We start from the raw sequence: 23,235 nt of genomic DNA, 5'->3' as shown, positions 1-23,235 counted from the left end.
TAAAGGCGAAAGTTTGTAAGTACGGATGTATGGATGTTCGTTACTCTTTCACGTAAAAACTACTGAATGGATTTGAATGAAACTTTACCACAATATAGCTTATACATCAGAATAACACATAGGCTACAATTTTTTAGGTTTCTAATGTGAGGTCGTAAAAAGACACATTTTTTGCGCTTACATTGCAAACGCTGACTGAATCCTACAAGATAGATAGAAGGCAGGTATAAATTATAACTTATATCTTCTAACCATGCGGACGAAGACGCGGGCAACAGCTAGTTTAAAATATGTGGAGGGTTAAAGGGTTTACTGCCGCGGCGCGCGATTTTGTCTGTATATTATTATTGACTGTCAGGCGGGAAAAGTTCGCCGGAACAGCTAAAGCTTAGGATGGTTTAGAAATAATTGTGAAAATCTAGTCAAAATTTTAGATGGAAAATCCCTTCACAATAACTAGTTTATAAAATAAATAAAACACAAAATAGGCAGTAACATCATATATTTACATGGTCTAGAACATAATACTCTTATATTATCATAATAATTATCACTAGTGATATTAATTCTTAAAGTTTATGAGAAAATGAAGAGTGACTCTTCGGGTTTTGTAACAAGATGTTTCAGCAAAATATACATACTACTAATATATTAATATTCGACCCTAAATTAGGTAGAAAAGCTAAAGAAAACTATTGTTTTGTATAATTATAAGCCTTAAATAGGCGAGTCTAATGATTGTATAACAATCTAAATGTCATACATATTTGTAATGTCCATACATTTATTCACTGGTCCATTTGTAATACATACAAATGATAGAACCTTCTTTTCAGAAAGTTTTACAAGAAAATCAGAAAAATATTCAATATTATAAAATGAAATTGTTCTGCTAACCAATTTTCTGCGCAATTGAAAACGGTGGACAATTGGGCAACATGGGCTTTACGCCTTGTTGTAATAATTGATTCTGTTGCTGTATCATTTGCGGTTGCTGTAACATGTTCGGCGGTTGTTGCAACATATTAGTCTGTTGCTGCAACAAATTAGGTTGCGGTAGCATACTTTGTTGTTGCGGTAACATACTTTGTTGTTGCGGTAACATACTTTGTTGTTGCGGTAACATATTTTGTTGTTGCTGCAACATATTCGGCGTTTGTAGCATGTTCGGGTTCTGTTGCGACATGAGCTGCATGTTCATCATGTTGTGAGGCTGTAGTAAGTGTGGGAGTGGTAGTGGGTTGCGTGGTGGGGAGCCTGGTGGCGGCGGCGGCGGTGGGAGCGCGTCCCATAGGGGGACGTGGTCCGGGTGTGATGCTGGGCATGGCCAGGCACAGCCTGTACGACGCGGCTTTTTCTTCTGCAAAAATAGATATAAAGTAGGTTACGGAATAAGAAAACGTTTGTAAGGGATTTTTGGAAATTAAAAAGGCATTAAACTGGGTTACTCTTTTATAAGCCTAAATTTAAATCAGTATGTTGGTTGTGGCCTTGCGGTTCTATTCATGTTTTTGGCGCACGATGTGCAGGATCGATTTCAACGCAGGCAAAGTGTTAATAATGATCAAAGTCAGGACCTTCCCTATATGAGAAATACCTGTTCCTGTGTAAATTTAATTTACTTTACCTACTTTTTATATACCTACCTGCTAAAGGATGGTCAATACTAAATTCTGTTGAATTATTAAATGTATATGTAACATACCTTCCTAACAGGCGGTTCCTCGACATCCGAGTCCTGTCCCGGTTTGTATCCGTCCGCGAAGCTCACTCGCTTGCCGGTGCGGCTCTCAGTCTTGCTGCAAATATTATACACACGTTATTAAATGATGCAACAGTTTATTCGCGCGTTGGGATTATTGTAATTATAATTATATTGTAATTATCGTAATTATTGGGATTGCCCGACTAGTTTCGGACTCAAACGGAGTCCTTAATCATGAGCTGAAATAATTTGGTCTCAAAAAATAATAATTAAGGTTGGTTTAGCAGCTTTTTAAGTAGTTTGTAAGTTTTTGTTGAAAACGTAACTCATATATTAAACCTCCACGGTCTATCCATCCATCTGGCAAGATAATGTATATCATGAACCGCGAGTTCGGTTTTTACTCTTTCAATATGGAATAACCGTAAATGACAAGCATTGTATGGATTCTTATATTCTAAAATAAATACTTACGTGACTAGTATTCCTTTGTCCGGACTGTCTTTGTCAGCGTCCAATTCCTCCGAGTCTAACTTTGCTTCGGCCGCTGCTATTAAATTAAAGTATATGTTAATTAGTTTACTGTTTAATTTATATTTAACGTGATTTGCTAGGTGATGTGAAACATGCGAAATGTGAAACGGTAAAGTATGACAGGTTTTCGTTTATTCCAAGATTAGAATGTCCCACTATTGGAGAAAAAATAAGGAATCGAAAGGTCTTGGAAAAATGAGAAAATATTTTATCTCTTCAAGAATACAAATAGTTACATAACTTTACAAAAACTGCAGAAAAAAGTATTATTAAGAGTTTTATACATTACCTGAGGCATTCAACACCTTATTGATGCGATCGTCCAGTGATATGAGATGCTTGACGGGCGCGCTGTCTTGCGGGATCGCGGGTTCGACGTCCGTGGCGAAACAGTCGCCGTACTGCAGCCGGTCCGACGCGCCGTACATGTCTTCATATGCCTCGTCATAACTTCTACAATGAGAGGAAATGGTAGATTTTGAATTTTGATCTGAGTTTCTTGTCAAAACGAGGTTATATGGAGATTATAAGGAAGTATAAGGTCTACCACTCTGTTAAATATGCTTATACCAACATCATTCAAACTAAAACAAAATGGACCGTCATCGAGTAACGACAAACTAAACTAAACTTCGCAAATGATGAGATACGCATTTACACACTCACACTTTAGTAAATGCAAATGTTTAGTCAGATTTGTAATTGTGGAAGCAAGACAGTGGACTATTCTTATCTCTTTTCCACTCGTGTTCTGTAATTCAGTGTAAAGTTATCTTCATATAAGTAGACATACCCGCTAGTATTATTCTCGCTCCTGTTGGCGATGGTCTGTATCTGGTAGACGGGTTCCGTAGTGTTGTGTGAGGGGTAGTTGTCTCCGCCGGTCAGGACTATGTTTACCTCGCCCGGTTTCAAACCTGTACATTTAATTATTGTTAAAGTAACATATGTACATACTTAAATACTAAATGCTAGCTGATTCAGCAAACGTTGTTTTGCCATAATGCATTAATATTGTGTACAATGTGTACAAATGCAAAAAATATCTTAGGGGAGGAAAAAAGACGTTGCGTGATTCTCAGATCTACCCCATAGACACAGAAAATTTCATGAAAATCGATCGAGCCATTTCGGAAAAGATGTTTTGTGATTCTCAATATGTACACACCAATACATGAAAATCGATCGAGCCGTTTCGGAGGAGTTCAACGACGTCAACGTTCATGACACGAGAATATATATTAAAAGATCTATATCTAGGCAGTCCTCACCCCATCTGGAGGGCCTGGCGGCGGGCGCGGCGGGGGCGGGCCCGCGCGTGTCGGGGCGCCAGTCGCACTTGATCTCCCCGCGGCTGCGGCGCCTCACCAGGGTCTCGATGCGCTGCGAGCGCGCGTCCGGGGACACACGCCCTGGGACACTCTGGGGACGATACACAACACTCTCAATATGCATTCATGTTAAAAAAACGCCGGTCGAGCAAAAGTTGGACTCGCAACACTCAGGGTTCCATAGAAACCCCCGAGGGAGTGGGTGTCCAGGAGGATTTCCCCAACTTAACAAAAAAAAGGATTAAGTACAAATAATATAAAAAAGTGAGCACTCATATAAATTCAATGAGTTACTTTGATAGACAAAATTACACACTATTTCCTCAACATTAGAACTCAATATCCCAATTCTCTCAATTCTCAATTCTTTATGGCGTACCATAATGTATACAGGTTGTTGATATCTAGATATTTAGGCACAGCATATAACATACCTGTTTAGCGACATCGCTCTGGTAAGCCATGGCGAGCTGTTCGTACACTTCATAGCTGTGCTCGTAGCCCTCTGGCGACTTATCCTCTTTCTGGTAGCTGTGAGATGCGCTGATCACATCGTTGAAGCTGTAGTTGGAGTTCTGTGAAGAGGGACGGAGGTGGCTGTCGTCCTAAAAAGATAGAAATTAAGAATTTATTTATTTATAACATGCTCAGCGTAACAGTTTGCACCAAATCGTTGGGCAGTACTCAAAACCATACATTAGTACATCTAAATTTATAAAAAAAATGATATGCCATGCCAATCAAAATCAATGACAATTTCGGAACAATTCAGTTTCATAGTAACTCCAATGCTTAAAGTTCATAAATTAAAAACTAATAAAATTAAAACAAAGGTCCTAAACACACATAAACGTTAATGTGGATCCTTGATTGTAATTATTTGTCAAATATTACAATAAACAATTACCTTTCGTTCCTCAACTCACATAATTTCTCAAACATTCATAACTAAAGTCCACTCATTTCCACATTTCCAATTTTCCATTATCCACATTCAGGTACTGATGTTAAGGGAGCATTCAGCAGAGAGAGCGCGCGGATTGGAAGAGAGAATAAAAGGAAAGAAAACCGTTTAAACCTCTTAGTTATATTTTCTTAATGTTGAAAGAAGTGCTGATACCGATATTGCGTTTATAATGCTTTGTAATTGGGGAGGTCTTTGTCCAGAAGTAGCCACAGTTTGGAAGAAGTAAACACAACCCAGACTATATTCAGGGATCGTTCTTACAAGGGTACAGTATACTTTCAGCTTCTGTAGAATCATGATTGTCTAGCAGTCGAGAGTTCTTGCTTTATAATGACAATAATAAAGAAATGCAATGAAGAATATGAATGAATAAAAATCTGTATTTCAAAAAATAAAAACAAAAATTCAATAAAATCAATTAACATTACGTGAATAAACCGTCAATAAATAAATAATGATGAATCTGCCTAACGAAAGTGTTATAATACCATAACATTGATCTGTTATTTTAATTCAACTACACAGTTTGATGAAATAGTCCATATTCCTATAGCTGTAAAAAATGTTTTTTTTAATGTATATTAAATTTTTATTCTGTATTACATTTTTGGGTCCGACATCGACATAGCAATAACCCCTGCTATTTTTTTTATTTTTATTTTCAATGTACAGACAGCACTTTTCTACAATTTTATTATATGTATAGATATTAACAAAGATTGCACACCCCATTGACTCAGAATTTCAAGTATAATGTAACTTTTTTTTTGCCTGAAACACAAGTTGTTACCTAGTTAAGGCTAACTTTAGTAAGTACTCTAAATAGCTTAATAAGATTTTACTATTAATTTCCTTTAAAGAAACATGATATAAATGATTTTATTTGATTTGATCAGTAAAGACCCAATAAAATTATGTGAAACTAAAAATCCGTATTTATTTTTTGAATGAGAAATGCGATAATTTTATATATCATTTCTCATTCGGTTTCACAGCATATTATTTCAATAATTAACATGAAATATCATTATAAAACACTATAAAAATAGAAAAAAAAAATGCAAAAACATTCCTTCGAGCCGGATTTGAACCAGCGACCTATGGATAACCAACTGACATTCTTACGACTACAGTCCACCGCTCTACCAACTGAGCTATCGAAGGGATACGAAAGTGATCGAAATTCTGGGTCCCTTTCACCGCGGTAAAGTATGTGAACATAATAAGTACGTTGAGAAATATTTTTGTTGCGTGAACAAATTGCTGAGTAGAATGGTAACAATTCGCTTTCTTTACATGCATATGTTGTAAATTACGTGACCTTTGATAATTATTATGATTTATTTTGACCTTTTATTGTTTATGATTGTTTTTAGTGGCTTTATATACTCTTTCGTTAAATTGTATTTTTAAAAGACTCGGTTCGGTTATAAACATTGTTTTTTGTATTATTTTATGTTTAGCCATTATCATTTTTTAATATTCAATCTGTAAGTTCGTCATTTTTGAGTTGTACTTGTCGGGTGAGTATTTTAGATATTGTGTTTTCTGTATATAGTTATTACTTTCAAAGCTATAATGTCATTGGTCAATATCTTTGACCTTCGACGGCCAATGACACAAACAGTGATGAAAACATTGTGAGGCAACCTAAACTCAAAATATGATCTCAAATAGCCAGCCCGCATTGACCTAGCTTGGTGATTCTCAAAACCTTCCCTATATGGAAACAGGTCTGTGTCCAGTGGTGGTTTATACATCGCTTACCTTTTCATAAGGCACGTCCTTGCTGGCGGTGGACTCTTGTGAGGAGCACTGCGACAGGTTGGACTCGTCCGGCAGCGCGGGCAGCCGCGGCAGCGGGATGTTCAGCTCTAGCGGCTCGTGAGGGTCCTGGAGACATAGTAGTCATGAATAACTTTATAAACTATTATATTTTAGAAAGGGCTTGAGTAGTGTCTTTATGCTGTAATTTTGGAGTTTTTATGACTTGCATCGTCCTAACAAAAACGGGAAATATAATTGGGTTGAAATTTCTTTAATTTTTGCTAAGCTTTTGTATCAAATAGTGAGTTTTTGGTTATAAAGTTATTTTATTAGATGCAAAAAGACACTCAGAGTCGAGACAAGCATTCGTGGATCACACAAAGGTTCCTCTGAAGCAGGGATCGAACCCGCGACACGGCGCGCATAGTGAGCTTGGCTTGGTGACCTCAACGACTCGGCTACATATGCAGTCTTTACCATTTTCTTTTATATTATCTGAGGGTTTTTATGAGATAATTGACAATACTAACTTTATCTAAGGATGACGATGATAATGAGTTCTCTGGTAGTTTAGTTTCTAAGTGTTCCGTTGGCGTCGGCTCAGGCAGATCCTGAGAGCAACAAAATTTATTATTAGTTATAAATTTGTAACGTTTTCGTATGCATCTTGAATGGATATGTTAAATAGCTTGTACCCTTTATGTTGGATATAGTTTAACGTAGCAGGGAAACATGTGATATTTTTGAAATATAAATCTAGCGTAAGCAGCGTAAAGGTCTTGACGCTAACTTTTTTTCTGTTCTCCGTTGTTTAGATATGTTTTACATTTTGCAAGGCAGGGTAAGGTGCTTTGAAAGAATCAGTTTGTCATAATAAGGACAAAAAATACAATGATCTCTAAGCGCTGTAGGTTCTACTACCGTGCGTCTATATTTATTCTTAATACTCCACCTTGAAAAGGCGAAAATGCGAATGCCTTTGAGGCGAAGTTTACTCAATTAATTTAATTAATAATTAATGTTTCAGTAATATACATACTTTATCTATAAAGGATGACGACAGCGAGTTGTCCGCGAGCTTATTGGTCGCTATTTCCATTTCATGGTGATTGAACTTGTCAAAATGTGTAGGCTCTGGATATACCTGAAAATAAAGCATTTTCAAAAACTAAAAAGTCAAAATACAAATGAAAATACGAATGAGTGTTTTCAAGTAGGTGAAATGCGAACAATTTATAACATAATTTGTTCACTTTCCAACGATATTAAATAGGTTTTTTCAGTACCCAAATGGATTAATACTAAAGAGTATTCCAAGAAAATTATTGCTACAACTTAGGTAATTGATATCACCCAGATCAACAAATCCTTCTTGTTTACATTATATACTCAGTATGTATTTATGGCTGTATATACATATATTTGTTACTTTTTCACACAAAAACCAGTGAACGGATTTAGACGAAACTTGGTACACAGATAGTTTATAACCTGGATTTACGTGTATTTATATCCTGATTTTATGTTCCCGTGGGATCGTGGGATTTTAGATGGCAACAGTTAGTTGGTAATATCATTAATAAAAATTACCTTAACCTGCACTTCCTCTTTCTCCCGTCCATCCAACACATCCGTGACATCCGGATCCCTCTCCGTAGCGAACTCCCTCTCTTGACTGTCCAACTCAAACTCATCTATTCTAATGTGTTCTTCTCTCTTCTCAATCACTCTTTCTTCTACCTCCTTCTTAATATGAATATTATTCCCGACGAAATCGTTCTGTAATTCTTTCACGTTGATTATTTCTCTAGGTTTCTGTCTTCTAGAAAAGTCTAGCTTTTGATTCTTTTCGTCGTCTGTCAATCGTTCTGTTTTGATGTTGTTTAGGATATTGACGTCGAAGAGTTCCTCGCTCTGAGTGGAATCAGAAGTAGATTGCTTTCTTTTCTTCTTGACGTCACTATTCTTCTTTTTTCTCTTCTTCTTCTCTGGTTCTGATTCTGAGTCGGAACTGCTCGTGCTACTTGAAGATGATGAGGACGAACTGCTAGAAGATTTCGCTTTAGCTTTCTTCTTTTTAAACGCTTTCTTTTTCTTCTGTAGTTTCTTTTTGCGCAATTTCTTTTCTTTCTTTCTGTTTTCTGTGAAATATTTTAATGTCAATTACACCCTGCCTTAAAGGAAATTAAATGTCTTAATTCTTATTGGACTTCCGTCGAGTTTAAAACCTATACAACCTTGTAAAAATAATACATTGTGACATTTTCATTTATATTGTTAGAGAGTCAGCAGGAGTAATATATTGAATTGTAAATATATTGAAAACTGTCATATTTCCAAGATGTTTAAAGCTTACCTTTCTCGATATCCTCATCTTCTTCAATCTGTTTCTTCTTCTTCTTTTGCTTATCTTTTAACTTCTTTAAATACTTTTTACCGAGACGTCGTCGTTTCGCCAGTTTTGATTTCGTTTTTTTACTTTCCTGTTATAAAAATCATATGATTTGGAACTAGTGTTAAGTAACAAAATGAAAATATTACAAATTGTTAAGTCTAAACCCTACTTTTGAACTTGGTGAACTAATCTTTGTGTTTTCACAAACATTAAAAAACAGAAAAGAAACACTTCAGCGGGGATCGAACCCACATCACCTCAGACACAGTAGCCTTTTAGCTGCTGCTTAGCTGCTTACCTAGCATCACAGGGAGTCTAACAGCACGCATTAAAAGTAATCTAAATATGTTTTAGTAAGCGTGACAGCGCAATACACGCCTGCGAGCAACATCTCCCTTCCAAACTCTCAATAATATTACTTCAAGTCGTGGGTAGGTCATTAATCTACATATTCCAGAATAAAAACACATACCTTGGCTTTCTTCTTGAGCGCCTTCCTTCTCTTCTTGTCGTCGTCCTCGCTGGCCGAGGCAGAAGACGGCGAGTGTTTCCGCTTTCGGACCTTCGCTTTCTCCACTTTTATCTTCTGTTTGCTAATGAATAGGATTTTTTAAGTGTTAACCAATAACTAAGTGCTTTTCAGTTTTTTCATAAACAAGTTACGTGATGTTTGACGAGGCATGGAATGAAAAAAAATCTTAGTCCGAGAAATAATTATCCGGACTAGTGGTCGCCCAGTGGTCGAAATTCGACCATATAATAAATTTAAATTGTAAGTGACTTAATATACATTATTAAAATATAATATTCAAACATTATTAAGGTTCTACTGTCGAAAACTAAACTACTATAACCACAGATTTGACCAAGACTGTTATTTGCCAATTTCTTTTTTGAACAAATTATATGAAATTAAAAGAAAATATGTTTACTAAAACAAAACATGCTATAAGAGGATGCAAAACAAAAAAATCATGCGTTAAAAATACTATCCATTTAGAGCATTTTTTATCGCATATTGTAATAATTTTGTTAATGATTTAAAACTTCTCTGAAAACAATGTTTTTTGTAAAAACTCTTTCATCGTTTGCTAAATGTACATATCAACAACCCACTGCAGAAATAGTTTTTGTGAATGGTGTAACATGCTGAAATCATCTCTAATTGCAAGTTGATAGGCTGTATACTGAAGCATGGTTAATTTATTTCTGGGTGCTCTTGAATTAGTTGTAGTTGGTGTATTATGAGCAATATTGACATGCCACCCAGTATCACCGTTGGGAAAAAGCAGTGGGTATGCTAAAGGGTCTAATGATGAGTCCAAAACTGAGATATTCTTAATTATACCATTAACTTTTGAAAAACAAATCATATTTCGTTCAAAAGGTGGCTCACCATCAACTGTACTAAATATTACTGCTACATCAGTTTGAACTGCATCATTAAATCGGCGTAGATCTAAATCATGATTTACTTTAATGAGCATACAAATTTCTTTGTTTTGATTTTCGACTCTCTGACAACATCATAAAAATATAATTGTGCAAAACATGGTGAGCGACCATATGCGGCAGTCATTGGGCCTGATCTGTGATAAAAAACATCATGTATTTTGAAATGATACACTCCACTTGTAACTGCCTCAGCAACTTTTGCTTCGGAGCTAACCATAGCACAACATTAATTATATTTCCTAATAATATTTTCAAAATAATTTTTTGTTTACTTTTTATTGAAGTTTCATTTGAAGTAAGTCCATCATACAGGGTGTGGCGTAAATAATGGATAACCCCGAAAGTGTCGACTGGCCAGATAGTCATCTATCATTTCCCCAACTTATATCAGATTATGCCCATGGATGACCAAATTATTGATATTTTTGATATTTTCAATAAAACTCGTACTTGCTTATACAAAATCAGCTGCCATTTCTACTATTGCTGACTATTTTTCGTTCTGTTTTTTGTATATCACTCCTACATATCTGTATCATCAGACCAGCATCAAGATTTTTTATTAAAATCTAAGATAACTTGGAAAAAAATACTTATTCTCATATTTAAAAATTTTTTTCTTAAGAATTATGGAATTTCGGGCCCCTGTATCGAAAAAAAATGTTCTACCCTGTGGTAGCCCATTATCTTTAAAACTTGCCCATTTAATGCAGATTCTGAAATGGTATAATAATAACCAGTATCTTAACAAAGCACCATATTATAGTGTTTTGAATCTACATGGGTCTTAATTTTGAAAATAACGATATTAAAATTATTCTCTTGCTTCTGTTATTACTTACAAAAAACAGTAATGTCATTATCTAAAATCATGTTATGGGCGTTATGGAAGTGCAAAAACTCGATTCAGGTAATAAAAAACTCACCGCACCCAACCCAAATACCTATTTTTTAATGGACGACTACCTGGAATCCTAGTCGTATTCAATAAACAAAAGAGTTATTATTACGATGCTAGTGGACAGATTACATTTTTTTGTAAGAAAGAAAGAGACGGTCTATGATTTTATGCAAATGCGACCTTCAGTGCACTAACATTCTCGGACTTAGACGCACGCACCCGTATCTCGTTCCTCGCTGTTATTATTGTTTATTTGTGACTTACTGCTTTTCTTACTGGACTCCGTTTTGCCCGTGTATTGGACTTGTTTTTTGAGTGATCTCGACGACATTGCTGTTTCCATCTGGACTGTGATTTGCTCAGTGATTTAGACAGTTTTAACCTGTGATATTGTTACTGACGACTTGGCGCTCGGCGACAATGCCTCAACGTTACACACCGTTAGAATATGCCAATATGCACTACATTTATGGTGAATGTAGAGGTAATGCTAACCAAGCAGCTGCACTTTATCGGGAGAGATATCCAAACAATCGCCACCCCGATTACAGAGTTTTTATTCGAGTACACAATGCATACTCTGAAGGCAGAATACCTGGCAGCGGTGTGGGCGGTGCGAGTGAAGGAAGACCGCGTATCAGCAACGATGAAGCAGTTTTGAACATAGTGAACGAAGATCCCAGCATATCAGTTCGTGTGTTATCTCGTCGTGCTGGCATGTCAACCAGGACGGTACATCGCATATTAAAACGGCACGAATTATACCCGTACCATTTTCAGCGAGTCCAAACCTTACTTCCGAGAGATTATCCATTACGGGTAGCATTTTGTAGAACAATGTTAAGAAGAATGAGAGAGGAACCAGATTTTTTCAATAAAATACTATGGAGTGACGAATCCTCGTGCCAGAGAGATGGATATTTAAATCTACATAATCTTCATAGCTGGCAACTAGAAAATCCGAAATTAATAAGACAAGATCGATCACAACACCAGTTTAAGATTAATTTATGGACCGGTATCCTAAACGGTCAAATTGTTGGACCATTTGAATTACCAGCGACCCTGACTGGAGAAACTTATTTGCATTTTTTGCAAAATAATTTGCCTGTGTTGTTGGAGGACGTACCCCCTGAAGTATGTGAAAACATGTGGTTTCAAAACGACGGTTGCCCCGCACATTATGCGGTAAGAGTACGGCAATATTTAAACGAGACCTATCCAGAGAGGTGGATAGGACGTCTAGGGCCAATACTATGGCCACCTAGGTCGCCAGATTTAAACCCACTCGATTTCTTTTACTGGGGCTGCTTGAAGGAGAAGATTTACAAAAAAGAAATAACTTCAATTGAACAGCTACGACAAAGCATACGTTCGGCTGCTGACGAAATATCGTCAGCAAGATTTGCGAATCGATTAAAACGGTCGTTTATAAGAAGATGTAGAGCTTGCATAGCAGCTGAAGGAGCCCATTTTGAACATCTTGTGTAAATTTTTACAATAAATGTTATTAAATATTAATGTATTTTATTGTGTCAACCAACCCATAACGATCAAATTTTAAGGAAAATTGCATTCCCTTTGAGTTTAAAATTAGTTACAGCAGTGTTAAAAAATTTAATTTAAAAATCAATTTTGTATGACAATTCTCTTTTTAGATTCGAACAGCAATAACTTGGTGCTTTGTTAAGATACTGGTGATTATTATACCATTTTAGAATCTGCATTAAATGGGCAAGTTTTAAAGATAATGGGCTACCACAGAGTAGAACATTTTTTTTCGATACAGGGGCCCGAAATTCCATAATTCTTAAGAAAAAATATTAAAAATTGAGAAAAATTATTTTTTTCCAAGTTATCTTAGATTGTATTAAAAAAATTTGATGCTGTTCTGATGATACAGATATGTAAGAGTGATATAAAAAAAACAGAACGAAAAATAGTCAGCAATAGTAGAAATGGCAGCTGATTTTGTATAAGCAAGTACGAGTTTTATTGAAAATATCAAAAATATCAATAATTTGGTCATCCATGGGCATAATCTGATATAAGTTGGGGAAATGATAGATGACTATCTGGCCAGTCGACACTTTCGGGGTTATCCATTATTTACGCCACACCCTGTATAATGATTTAAAATATTCATTTTGACTTAAGGGTGGTAATATTGCTTTACCCTTGTGACAACATGAAGTGAATGCAGTTCGGTCGCATAAAGTCACTTCAGATTGCTCGACTAGTTTGGAACCCAAACGGAGTTCTTAATCATGAGCTGACGCGAAGGTTATTAAAAAGCATTAAATTCGAAATAGTGAACTAAACTATTAAGGCTAGGCTGAAGATGGGATAAAATACCCCGAAAATGTATTATTCCTTAGATCTAATTATAAACCCAAAGAAAAATATAGTTAGCGGCACGGATCTTGAGCGCTCGGCGGAAGAGTGGGGATCGCTTTGCGCATCGTAAAATTAAACGCCAATCAATTGTGCGTACTCGTTAAGCTGCATGCAACTGCAGCAAAGAACGAATTTCAATCAATCACGAGTGACGGCTATGTCGCGATGCGCTGCGGGACAATCACAGCACTTTATCAGCCCCGCGCCTCACTTTATATCGCAAAAGAGACCCAAAAAATCACTTCTGCGCAGGTGAAGGTCAGCGCTCAAGATCCGTCCCGGTAATTGTACTCTCTTTCTGGCGTAATCGAGTAAAACCAAATAATTCTAATAAGCATACCTCTTTTCGGCCTCTTCTTCCACGTCAGACTCCTGGCTCCAACCCTCGCTGCTCAGCTTTATCTTCTTGACTTTCTTCTTGTCTTCTGCTTCTTTATCCTCTGCCTTCTTCTTTCTGGTCTCCTGTCTGACTGGTGTGGTACTGCGGGGAGTGCCAGCTTTAGATTCTGACACTTCTGGCCATACAGCTTGCATGAATCTATAAGAAGAGAAGATAAGATAAGGTCAAATTATCCACATTGCTTCATATTTTGACATATTATATTAAACAAAATATAAATGTCAAACAAAAATTATCCTTACCAAACCAAATATACCACTAAAATATATCAATCGTTTATCGGCTGCTGAAAACCTCAAACGGCGCAAATATGGTAATCTAGTTGGTAGTTACTTCTTTGAGCCGTTTGGGGTTGAAACTTTTGGGCCGTGGGGGCCGAGTGCCAAAACGCTTTTTAAAGACCTAGCAAAGCGTCTCGTTGACACTTCTCGTGACCCAAAGGCTGGCTTTTACCTCGCTCAGAGGATTAGCATTGCCATTCAACGTGGCAATGCTGCCAGCCTTATGGGCACACTCCCAGCCGGCGGCGATGCCGATGAATTTTTTTGATGCTTTGATTTAATTATTTTTTTGTTTCTTAACTTGTAAATATTTAAGTTTGTAAAATCGTTTATTTATTTAATATGATTTTGTATTACAAACACATAAGACTGAGTACCTTTTTGAAGATATGTCAACTTTGTTTCTTTTTTAATAAATTCTTTTGCCGTAATAGTGTCGTGGCGACCTTTACCATTTGGCTGGTAACCTGATCAAACATTCATAATGACATGTGCAGTTTTTGTCCACACTACCTCTGGTACTCCCTGTCCAGGTAGATCTCCTCGCTGCGCAGAGGGGTAGTGGACCGTCTCTTGTCCTTGAGCTGAGGAGTTTCTGTCTGGCTGTCATCCGCCTCCCACTCAGAGGCAGGCTCGAGGGGGGGCACGGAGCTAGACTCGGTCAGGCAGTGCGCGAAGCGAGGGTACCAACTTCGGGCCTTTGGGAACTCTATTTCAGGTATCCTGTAATACCAATAATGTGAACATTAATAATAATAGATTTAAGCTTTTCAATGGAATATAGAATTTTTTAGTCCATGAAAAACTGACATACAATTATGAACGAAGAATAAAGTTATCGTAGTCTTTATTTTAGTATATCTATTATTATATACCTATTCTATATCTATATATGTTTTATATATGTTTTGCAGTGTCACTGGCATTGATATAAAGATTCTATCAATGCTTCAAACATTAATTCGGAAAAATAAAGACATGAAGAAACCAAAAGCCCTAATAACATAACACTTGGGAACATTTTTGAACTTTTTACGACTATAATAAATAAAAAAAAATGTATCACATACAATTAGAAATATAAAATTGACCATCTCAACAGGGTTAAGCCTTACAAATCCTTGCTAAATGTACTCACTGATCGCAACCATAGACTCGATCCACGAGGCTCATCTTGCAGGTCTCCAGCTCTTCATAGACAACAGCTCTATCCTTCACACATGAACATAGCTTGGGGTTCTCTGTGTACCAGATCTTAGGCATAGTGCGCGTTTCTCTGCAATTTCAACAATAGGATTATTTTTTACATTAAAATAATTTTAACACTGAGTCTTTAAACAGAAATACCAACAAATGTGTTAAGTTGGTATTTTATTTGTTTAATATAAAAAATCACACTATTAAATCTTGTAAAATAAATAATTTTAACTGTTCAATGCAAAACTATGATGGAATAACTAACCAAAATCATTAGCCACCATTATACAATTTAATATCAGTACGTTAACTAAACCACCAAATAATAGAATGTCATGCACTTAAAACCATCAAATTATATACGTAGCAAATGAAACCTTATTCCTACTAACCTATAGCACTTATTCCTGTCATGTCTAAACAGCAACGGCTGACAGATCTTGAGCACAAAACTCCAGGTCTCCAACGAATCCACCGTCGACTTATTCAACTGATTTTCCAGATCTTTCTCCATCGACAACCTATAGCTATCCCCCTTGCTATCCTCAGATTTAAAACTGGCGTTGGACTTGTAGCCGCTTTCCGTAGACTTGTAGCCGCTCTCCGTAGACCTGTAGCCGTCGGAGTAGTCGCTACGCCTGGACTGTAGATCCCTCATCCTATCGTCCAACTCCGGCGTTATAGACAGTCTCGATTCGTCGATCGGACTGGAACTGTCTTTAGACGGAGAGTCGTATTCTACTAAGCCTTTATCCTGACTCGTGTCATCGCTCATATCTTCCTGTTTAATCTCGTTTATAACGGATTCTAAAAACGTGTCATCTGTCAAAGCGTCATTAGACTCTTTCGTGTCAAAGTCAAACATATCCATGGGTGAATCGTCAAGTTCAACCTTGACTGACTTAGACGAAAATTTGTCTAAATCTGAGTTGTCTTCGAACATTTCTAGTTCGTCTTCATTGGGATCGATTTCGAATTTGAACGAATCGATCACTGGTTGTAGTTTCTTCATTCTCACTGGTGTTTGTACTGGACTTTCGGTTTTTTCCTTTTTAATTTCTATTGGCTTGGTCTCTTTTGGTATCGGTATTTGTCTAATCCTGTCATCTAATTTTGGACTTGTAATGATATTTTTATCGTCATTATCTAAGGACCAGCTGTCGCAAACTAAATAATCATTCAAATTGACGTCAGTCTCCTTCGGGTCTTTGGGTACTACTTTTTCTTTAGTCTTAACTTCTTCTACTGGCGGCTCCTTAGGTTTTTTAACTTCTTTGCTCTTATGCTTATCTGAGTACCTATCCCTATCTTTATCTCTATCATCTTTTCTTCGATCCTTATCATCTTTTTTGTGACTTGAGTGTCTTCTATCCTTGTCGTACCCGCTACTGGACCTTCTATCTCTGTCCCTGTCTTTCTCACTCTTCTTACGATGATCCCTCTCTTCAGATTTCTTGGCTTTCTCGAATTCATCTTTCTTACGTTGGAAAGGGTTATCATAGTCTGGTAAAATCTTTTGGTAGTCGAATTTAAATTCTTTGCCCTCTGCTTTAGCTTTTTTCGCATCTCTGATAATTTCATCCAGTTTTGCTGGGTCTGTAATTTTTTTAAACGCATTAGAGTATTGGTTTCGTACAGTAGTCTTGCATAGTAACTAAAGCTAGTCAATACTTATAATTCTAATATTGTGCAAAATACATTCATGCATTAAAAATATATATGCCAAAAGATGATAAAACAGTGCATGCAAAGCAGAATATGATCAAAATGCAATACAAACTACATTAAAATACCCAAAACACACTACTTAAAGGAAAAAAGAAAAGAGTGATCTAAATATAAGGTTTTAATCAAAATAATTGCAGTAAGGTTTCAAATGTTGAATCTGTAAAATTTTTACAGATTAAAAACCCAACTAAACAATTTCAAATATGATTAGACCAAATATTTATTCATTTGAACGAAGCTTAGACTTTAAAACATACATAATATGTTTACTATAATTGATGATCGACAAGGAAAATTAAGAAAAAAAAAGAATAAACACGCATTTTTAAATTTTTATTTTAAGAATTAACTCAAAATGTAACATCGTCCATTATGACGGTACGATGTGGCATTTCGAGTTTTGTGACATGATGAGATTTTTCAAAATAGTTAGTCTTAGACTAGAATACGTGCCTAATAACTTTTATTTATCAATATAGACACAAAATAGAATAACAAAATCCCTAAGCTTCGTTCACACATAGGAAGTGAATACAAACAGTTGCTGATGATGAAGTCGATGTCGAGATTGTCGCGTTTCGGCCGCTGAGCCGGCGTGCGCGTCCCGACCGCCCGCCCGCGCGTTTCACACGCTACTTGTACATGCACACAAGCGGGAAAAGCATAGCAGTGTTAGTGAGGGATAATGATTTAATAGCTGCCTGATACCACAACCAGGTCTATAAAAACCATAAGAGGTGATTCCTGTTATGATTTTGATATGCCAAAGCATTTTACTGAAACATAATGTTGGTAAGAATGCTCGGCGTTCTGTTTGGCATCTGTAATTTCTTTGTTTTTATTGAAACAACAGACTGCGCAGCGCATTGCCATTGTAAAATCATCTTTATAGTAAGATTATTACAATTGTAAAAGGGACAATTCTCTACATCGTCGAGTGCACTCTTTTCTACTACTGCAGAAATCTTATTTTGAGAGCGGGAGGGCTAAGTGCTATCTATTAAAAAAAGTGTTAAGGACCCAATTTTCACACACATCATTTACAAGCCTTTCGATTTTGTCATAAGCGTAATGTACGCTTATGACAAAATCATATCATAATCATATAATCATATCATCAAAATCATGCATACCATCGTAAATAAATGAAATTTGAAACAGTTATTGCGGCAATCGCTTTTCAAATTTTCAATAAAATTACAAATCGCACAAAACATTTTGAATATGAGGGCTTTGAAAATGAGAGAATAAGAATTTTGAAAGTAATGTTTAAAGACATGACAATATAAGAACATGCAGATAGCGTGAGACCAAACAAACAAGTGCAGAAGAGGAATATCTAGAAAAACAGTGCAACACAAGAACGTGCATAGTTATATAATTTAAACTTAAAAATAGTCATTATATAGTACACAGAGTATAGTAGAGTCATTATCAGACCTCTCTCTCGCACTTACAATCTATCTATTATATTATTTCACCATAACTATTTACGCGCGAAGTTTTCAATATCAGAGATTTTCAATGAAGTGACAATGCTACTAATTCAATTTAAAGTGGAATTTCATAAAGTAATGAAACATTTTTCAAAGTCGTACTTGTCGTACTTGTTTCATGCCGTTCATAATGACTCTGCTATAACTATAATGAACTCTTAATATATAGTAATCAAGTTTGAAAACAATACAGTAAATGTACACCCTATAAAATATATTTTTTTCGTATCGAAATCTATTTACAGCGCATCACTTCCTATCTTCCTGTTTATTTCTTTTTGTGTCATGAGGGATTTTAAGAACATTATAGTCCCATCAAGTCCCATGCACAAAGACTCAGGACTAGCTTTTATATTATACTTCATCTCATCTGTTCACGCGCCAGTGAGCGCGTGCGATTGACATTCATCATCATTCAGCCCAAAAGACGTCCACTGCTGGACTCCTCCCCCAAGAAGGGGGATTTGCCATAATCGCCACGCTTGGCAGGCGGGTTGACGATTGACATTGGCAATTGGTTATTAATAAAGCTTTAATTGTGTGACAGTAACAATACAAACGAAAGCTGTATTAGCAACCGGTGAGAAAAGTTTAATTGAATGTTGTTCAATGTTTGACCTTTTTCATTAAAAAAACCCCACTGTACACAATAACTTGTATTTGTTAAATGAAAACTTACCCAAGAATGTCTTGATGGGCGGCATAGCCTTTGTCGGCATCGCCTTATCGTTGGACGAGCTCGGACAAATCAAACCGAGAGGTATACCTAACTCAACCAGTTCCATCTTACGCTTCATATCTTCAATCTCTGTGAGGGTACGCTTTTGTAATTCAGTGTATGAGTCTGTGGAAAGAAAGGGGTTGGTTAGATGAACATACTTATTTTTGTTTCTAGTTATTTATTCATGTACACACGACATACAAAGAGAAATACAAAATATAAAGTTGAAAAATCATTAGGTAGGTTCTACATAAGTGTGGAGGTCTTATAATAGGTTTGCAAAGCTTTGAGATTTTTAAGTTATAATCTATGCTTAAAGAGGTATCTAGGTACTTGAGTCCTTTCAAAAACCATTTTTGACCAAGTTCTTTTCTGGCAAAGTCTGTGTTAAATATATGGTTTCTTCATTTATACTCGCCATCTACAATATAAAGGTGTTCTGTTTAGCTTCTTCAATTCAGTGATTTCTTATGTACTTCTTCCAGCCTTATTTTGCTATTGTGATGACCAAAGACCTTTTGCAAATTATAGCCATGTTCTGGATTAATTACTGATTTTCCTTAACATTGGCACCTCTTCGCATTGGATGAATGTGAAGAGGTGCCAATGCTTGACAATGGTACCGCATTTTGTCCCAAAGAACACTATACAAGTACACCATAAGATTGTAAAGAAGAATGTGGAAGTTCACATTATTGTTGCATGAGCATAGCAATAAATAATTAAGAAATGGCCTACCTTGCAATATTTTTCTGAAAGCTCCAGGCTTGGGTGGTTTTGGCTGCTTTTTCTGATCAGCATCTTCTGGCTTCGGAGTCACTTTAACACTGCTCAGCTTACCAATGAACACTGTTGTATCTGAGGTGAAAGAAATTTTACATGAATCTAAGACATTACTAAAATAAAAATAAAAAGTTTATGTTGCCAGTTGTATACAAATCCTTTTACATTTTACACAAACGAATTTTATGAAGATGATAAATCATTCGCATATGCAGGGTTAGGTATGGTAAAATCGGGCAGAGTGCAATTTTGGCTCAAGCACAATGATTTCCTACCATTATCTATAAAAACGCCAGCAAAACATATTTCCAGTAAATACAACTTAACTATATTTATTTTTAGTCTTAGAAATAGCGTCCCTATTTATTAACTCTCTAAATACAAAATCCAAAAACTAAATTTTATCTTACTTCCACTTCCAGTACTCTTGGTCACAGCTACAGGTGTTAATGGAGCTTTCTTCTGTATCGAGAAGGCTCTCAATCTCTTCTTAGCATTCTCTACTCCTTTCAATGAGGGTGCCAACTTAAACCCAACCGTTGATGTGACAGGAGCGGCTGGAGGAATTGGTTTGGTTAATGCCTGAAAATAATTATAAAAGTATTAGTATAGTCCTACTAATATTATAAATGCAAAAAAAAATTATGTATGGATGTCTGTTCCTCTTTCACACAAAAACCACTGAATGGATTTAGATGAAACTCAATACACATATAGTTCATAACCAGGATTAACACATAGGATAGTTCTTATCCCGATTGTATGTTCCCATGGGATTCTTTTCCGAGTGTTTTGTGGCTTGTTGGCAACTGCTAGTTACATTATGGTATTAATTTTACTGGCAGATAAACCATTTATAGAAAAGAGACCAAAATCTTGTGTTTTTAAGTCATATTTTGGCATAGTCTTTTTGTAAGCTATGTTGGGGTCAGCTTTCAGTATTTTTACTTGTTGGTAGGCTCCTTTTCTACACTAAGACTCTAGGTTGGCCCATTGTGAGTGGTTTGGGAAGTTGGTCAACCCAGCCATCTCAACCTCATCAAAAGAACTGCAATCTCATGGGACTTCCACAGGCAGTTTATGAAAGGCAACTTGGGTTCCAGCTTCCATTATAAGATTCAGATCAATACACATGTTTTACACTTATACAGCCCAATATGCACTAGGCCAACATAAGTGAAGTAACTAAGTAGGCTAGAGCCACAGATTTATTTTGGATACTAAATTCTAATCTATTTTATGGGCCCAAGACAATATTACTTACCAACTCATATTGGAAATAGTTAATTTCAAATTCAAATACATTGGCTTTCTGTTTCACTAAATTTCTACAGATTCATCAAAACATATATTTATTAACACATGACAATATTACTTACCAACTCATATTGGAAATAGTTAATTTCAAATTCAAATACATTGGCTTTCTGTTTCACTAAATTTCTACAGATTCCTCAGAACATATATTTATTAACACATTGATAAGGCCTAATAAGTCCTCAAGAAATTCGCAAAAGCTCTAAGAATCTTATATTAATACAATTATTGTCTTTATATATCACAGATCACTTAGGGTAAGCACTATTTCAGTCACATGCCAAAGTTCACAAAAGAAAATACATAATTTTGAAGAATTCAAAATTTAAAACAAATAATTTTCACATTTTTGATTGCAAACTGCATCGCTTTGGCGCCATTATGAATTGTATAGTGTACATCGAGATCTATTTATAAACACAAATCAATAATGATCCGAATCTATAAAGACAGGTTCAATATATACATATTGAAGTTTGTCTATAATTACGAATGTAATGTTCGTTATTGACATGGATTGATTTAACCTTACCTTATCAAGTGTGAATGGGGAAGTTCCTGGAGGCGCCGGTTCATCGGAGTCCTGGGACTCCGATCCCGGCTTAGTAATGCCTTCACTATCCATTAGGGATAAACTTTAGCGACGAGTTAAAGTATTACATTCATACAAGTCCAACTTGTAAAATTGCAGATACCGTAAATTAATAATATCGCATTTGAAACGTGCATTTATTTATACGTAGCAATAATATTTAGATGGGAGACGAGTACAAAATTATTGTTGTAAATGTAATGTAACCTCGAAATTGACAATTACAAAGTTGTAAAGTTTATGAGTATTGTTTATAATCTTAGCTTCAAGTTGAGAAAAAAAGTGAGATAAGACCATAACATTCAACCGCTATGAGACAATATTGACTTGTGTAAAAGCGAAGGAAATACGATGGCTGTCAAAATAGGTTTTGAATATTGTTTTGTTATTCCGAACTGGAACGCAGCTTTTCCATAGACATTAAAATTATTAAAAAAAAGTAGATAACGTTATAGACAATCACGAAGTGTTATCGGAGTTGAAAAATTATCTCAAAAAAGAATATATTATAAGTAATTTTAATACGGGCAAAATAAGTTTAGTATTGACCTCACTTAGTCCCCTAGGATTTTGGCTCTTTATAAAATAAAAACGTATGAACCCCATCAAAATTTCAGCATAGAAGCTACTATTATATACCTAGGACACCAGTAGAGGAGGATTCAATTGTTAAGGTAGACCATAATCTCGAACCCCAGTAATGTAGTAACAATAAAAAAAACTTAGGTATTTTTTTCAATTCAGGATATTTGGAGCTATGACTTCAACCAAGCCAAAAAATTTTCAATCCAAGCCGACGCGACGGCATGGCAATGCCTTAGCTACAGCCAAGGCCTCGCTCTGTCCCACTAGCTGATAATGAAGGCGTATCTGTACGCCCAATTTTAGTGTCTTTTACACCTTTCTAGATGGCATTGGAAGAAAAACAAGAAACCTTCATGGTTTCGTTACGCGGCCGCCAACGTTATATACAGACTGTGGACGAACGAAATGATGACTTATTATTTTTCAGTGTCAGTCTTATAGTTTGACGCAAAATAATAGATAGGTATTTTTCATTTGTCCCGCAAGCTTTAATTGATCAAATTATATTGAATAAAAATTATGCGTGACGTCACGATTGTGTAGACATTCTAAAATATCGTGACGTCACAACTTCACAAGCCCCTCCCACTTTAAAGCTTTATATTATTATATCTTTGTCAAATTTATTATTCAAAGGTAAAAATACTATCTGGTATTCTACAATTATCTAACCGAACTAAATA

At 35.9% G+C, this 23,235-nt stretch overlaps 1 protein-coding gene and 1 non-coding gene across 2 annotated transcripts; both read right to left on the bottom strand.

Moving 5' to 3' along the window:
* Window positions 1-485: 485 nt before the first annotated feature.
* Window positions 486-22,505, bottom strand: LOC113497888. Its single transcript, XM_026877657.1, has 21 exons — window positions 21,908-22,505; window positions 20,469-20,640; window positions 20,014-20,133; window positions 19,234-19,398; window positions 15,723-16,926; window positions 15,272-15,409; window positions 14,647-14,856; window positions 13,793-13,990; window positions 9,172-9,292; window positions 8,661-8,787; window positions 7,895-8,445; window positions 7,344-7,448; window positions 6,835-6,915; window positions 6,305-6,430; window positions 4,005-4,175; window positions 3,511-3,661; window positions 3,033-3,156; window positions 2,529-2,692; window positions 2,180-2,255; window positions 1,706-1,799; window positions 486-1,360 (listed from the first exon to the last, which is right to left on the bottom strand). Exons 1-21 carry the CDS (start codon window positions 21,998-22,000, stop codon window positions 893-895), a joined length of 4,659 nt encoding a protein of 1,552 aa, XP_026733458.1. The 5' UTR covers window positions 22,001-22,505; the 3' UTR covers window positions 486-892.
* Trnay-gua lies at window positions 5,608-5,701 on the bottom strand. Its single transcript has 2 exons — window positions 5,665-5,701; window positions 5,608-5,643 (listed from the first exon to the last, which is right to left on the bottom strand). It is a non-coding gene; the product is annotated as a tRNA-Tyr (tRNA).
* Window positions 22,506-23,235: the final 730 nt, after the last annotated feature.

Source organism: Trichoplusia ni, chromosome 10, assembly GCF_003590095.1.
Source record: "Trichoplusia ni isolate ovarian cell line Hi5 chromosome 10, tn1, whole genome shotgun sequence".
NCBI classification, from domain to species: domain Eukaryota; kingdom Metazoa; phylum Arthropoda; class Insecta; order Lepidoptera; family Noctuidae; genus Trichoplusia; species Trichoplusia ni.
This window is presented reverse-complemented; position numbering and strand designations above follow the sequence as displayed.

Bases quoted from the DNA above. Each gene is read 5' to 3' on its own strand.
- LOC113497888 (XM_026877657.1), bottom strand. From the start codon at position 22,000: ATGGATAGTGAAGGCATTACTAAGCCGGGATCGGAGTCCCAGGACTCC. The intron at 16,927-19,233 runs GTAAGTTTTCAT...AAAAAATTACAG, and splicing joins GCCCATCAAGACATTCTTGG to ACCCAGCAAAACTGGATGAA. The intron at 9,293-13,792 runs GTATGCTTATTA...CCTATTCATTAG, and splicing joins GAAGAAGAGGCCGAAAAGAG to CAAACAGAAGATAAAAGTGG.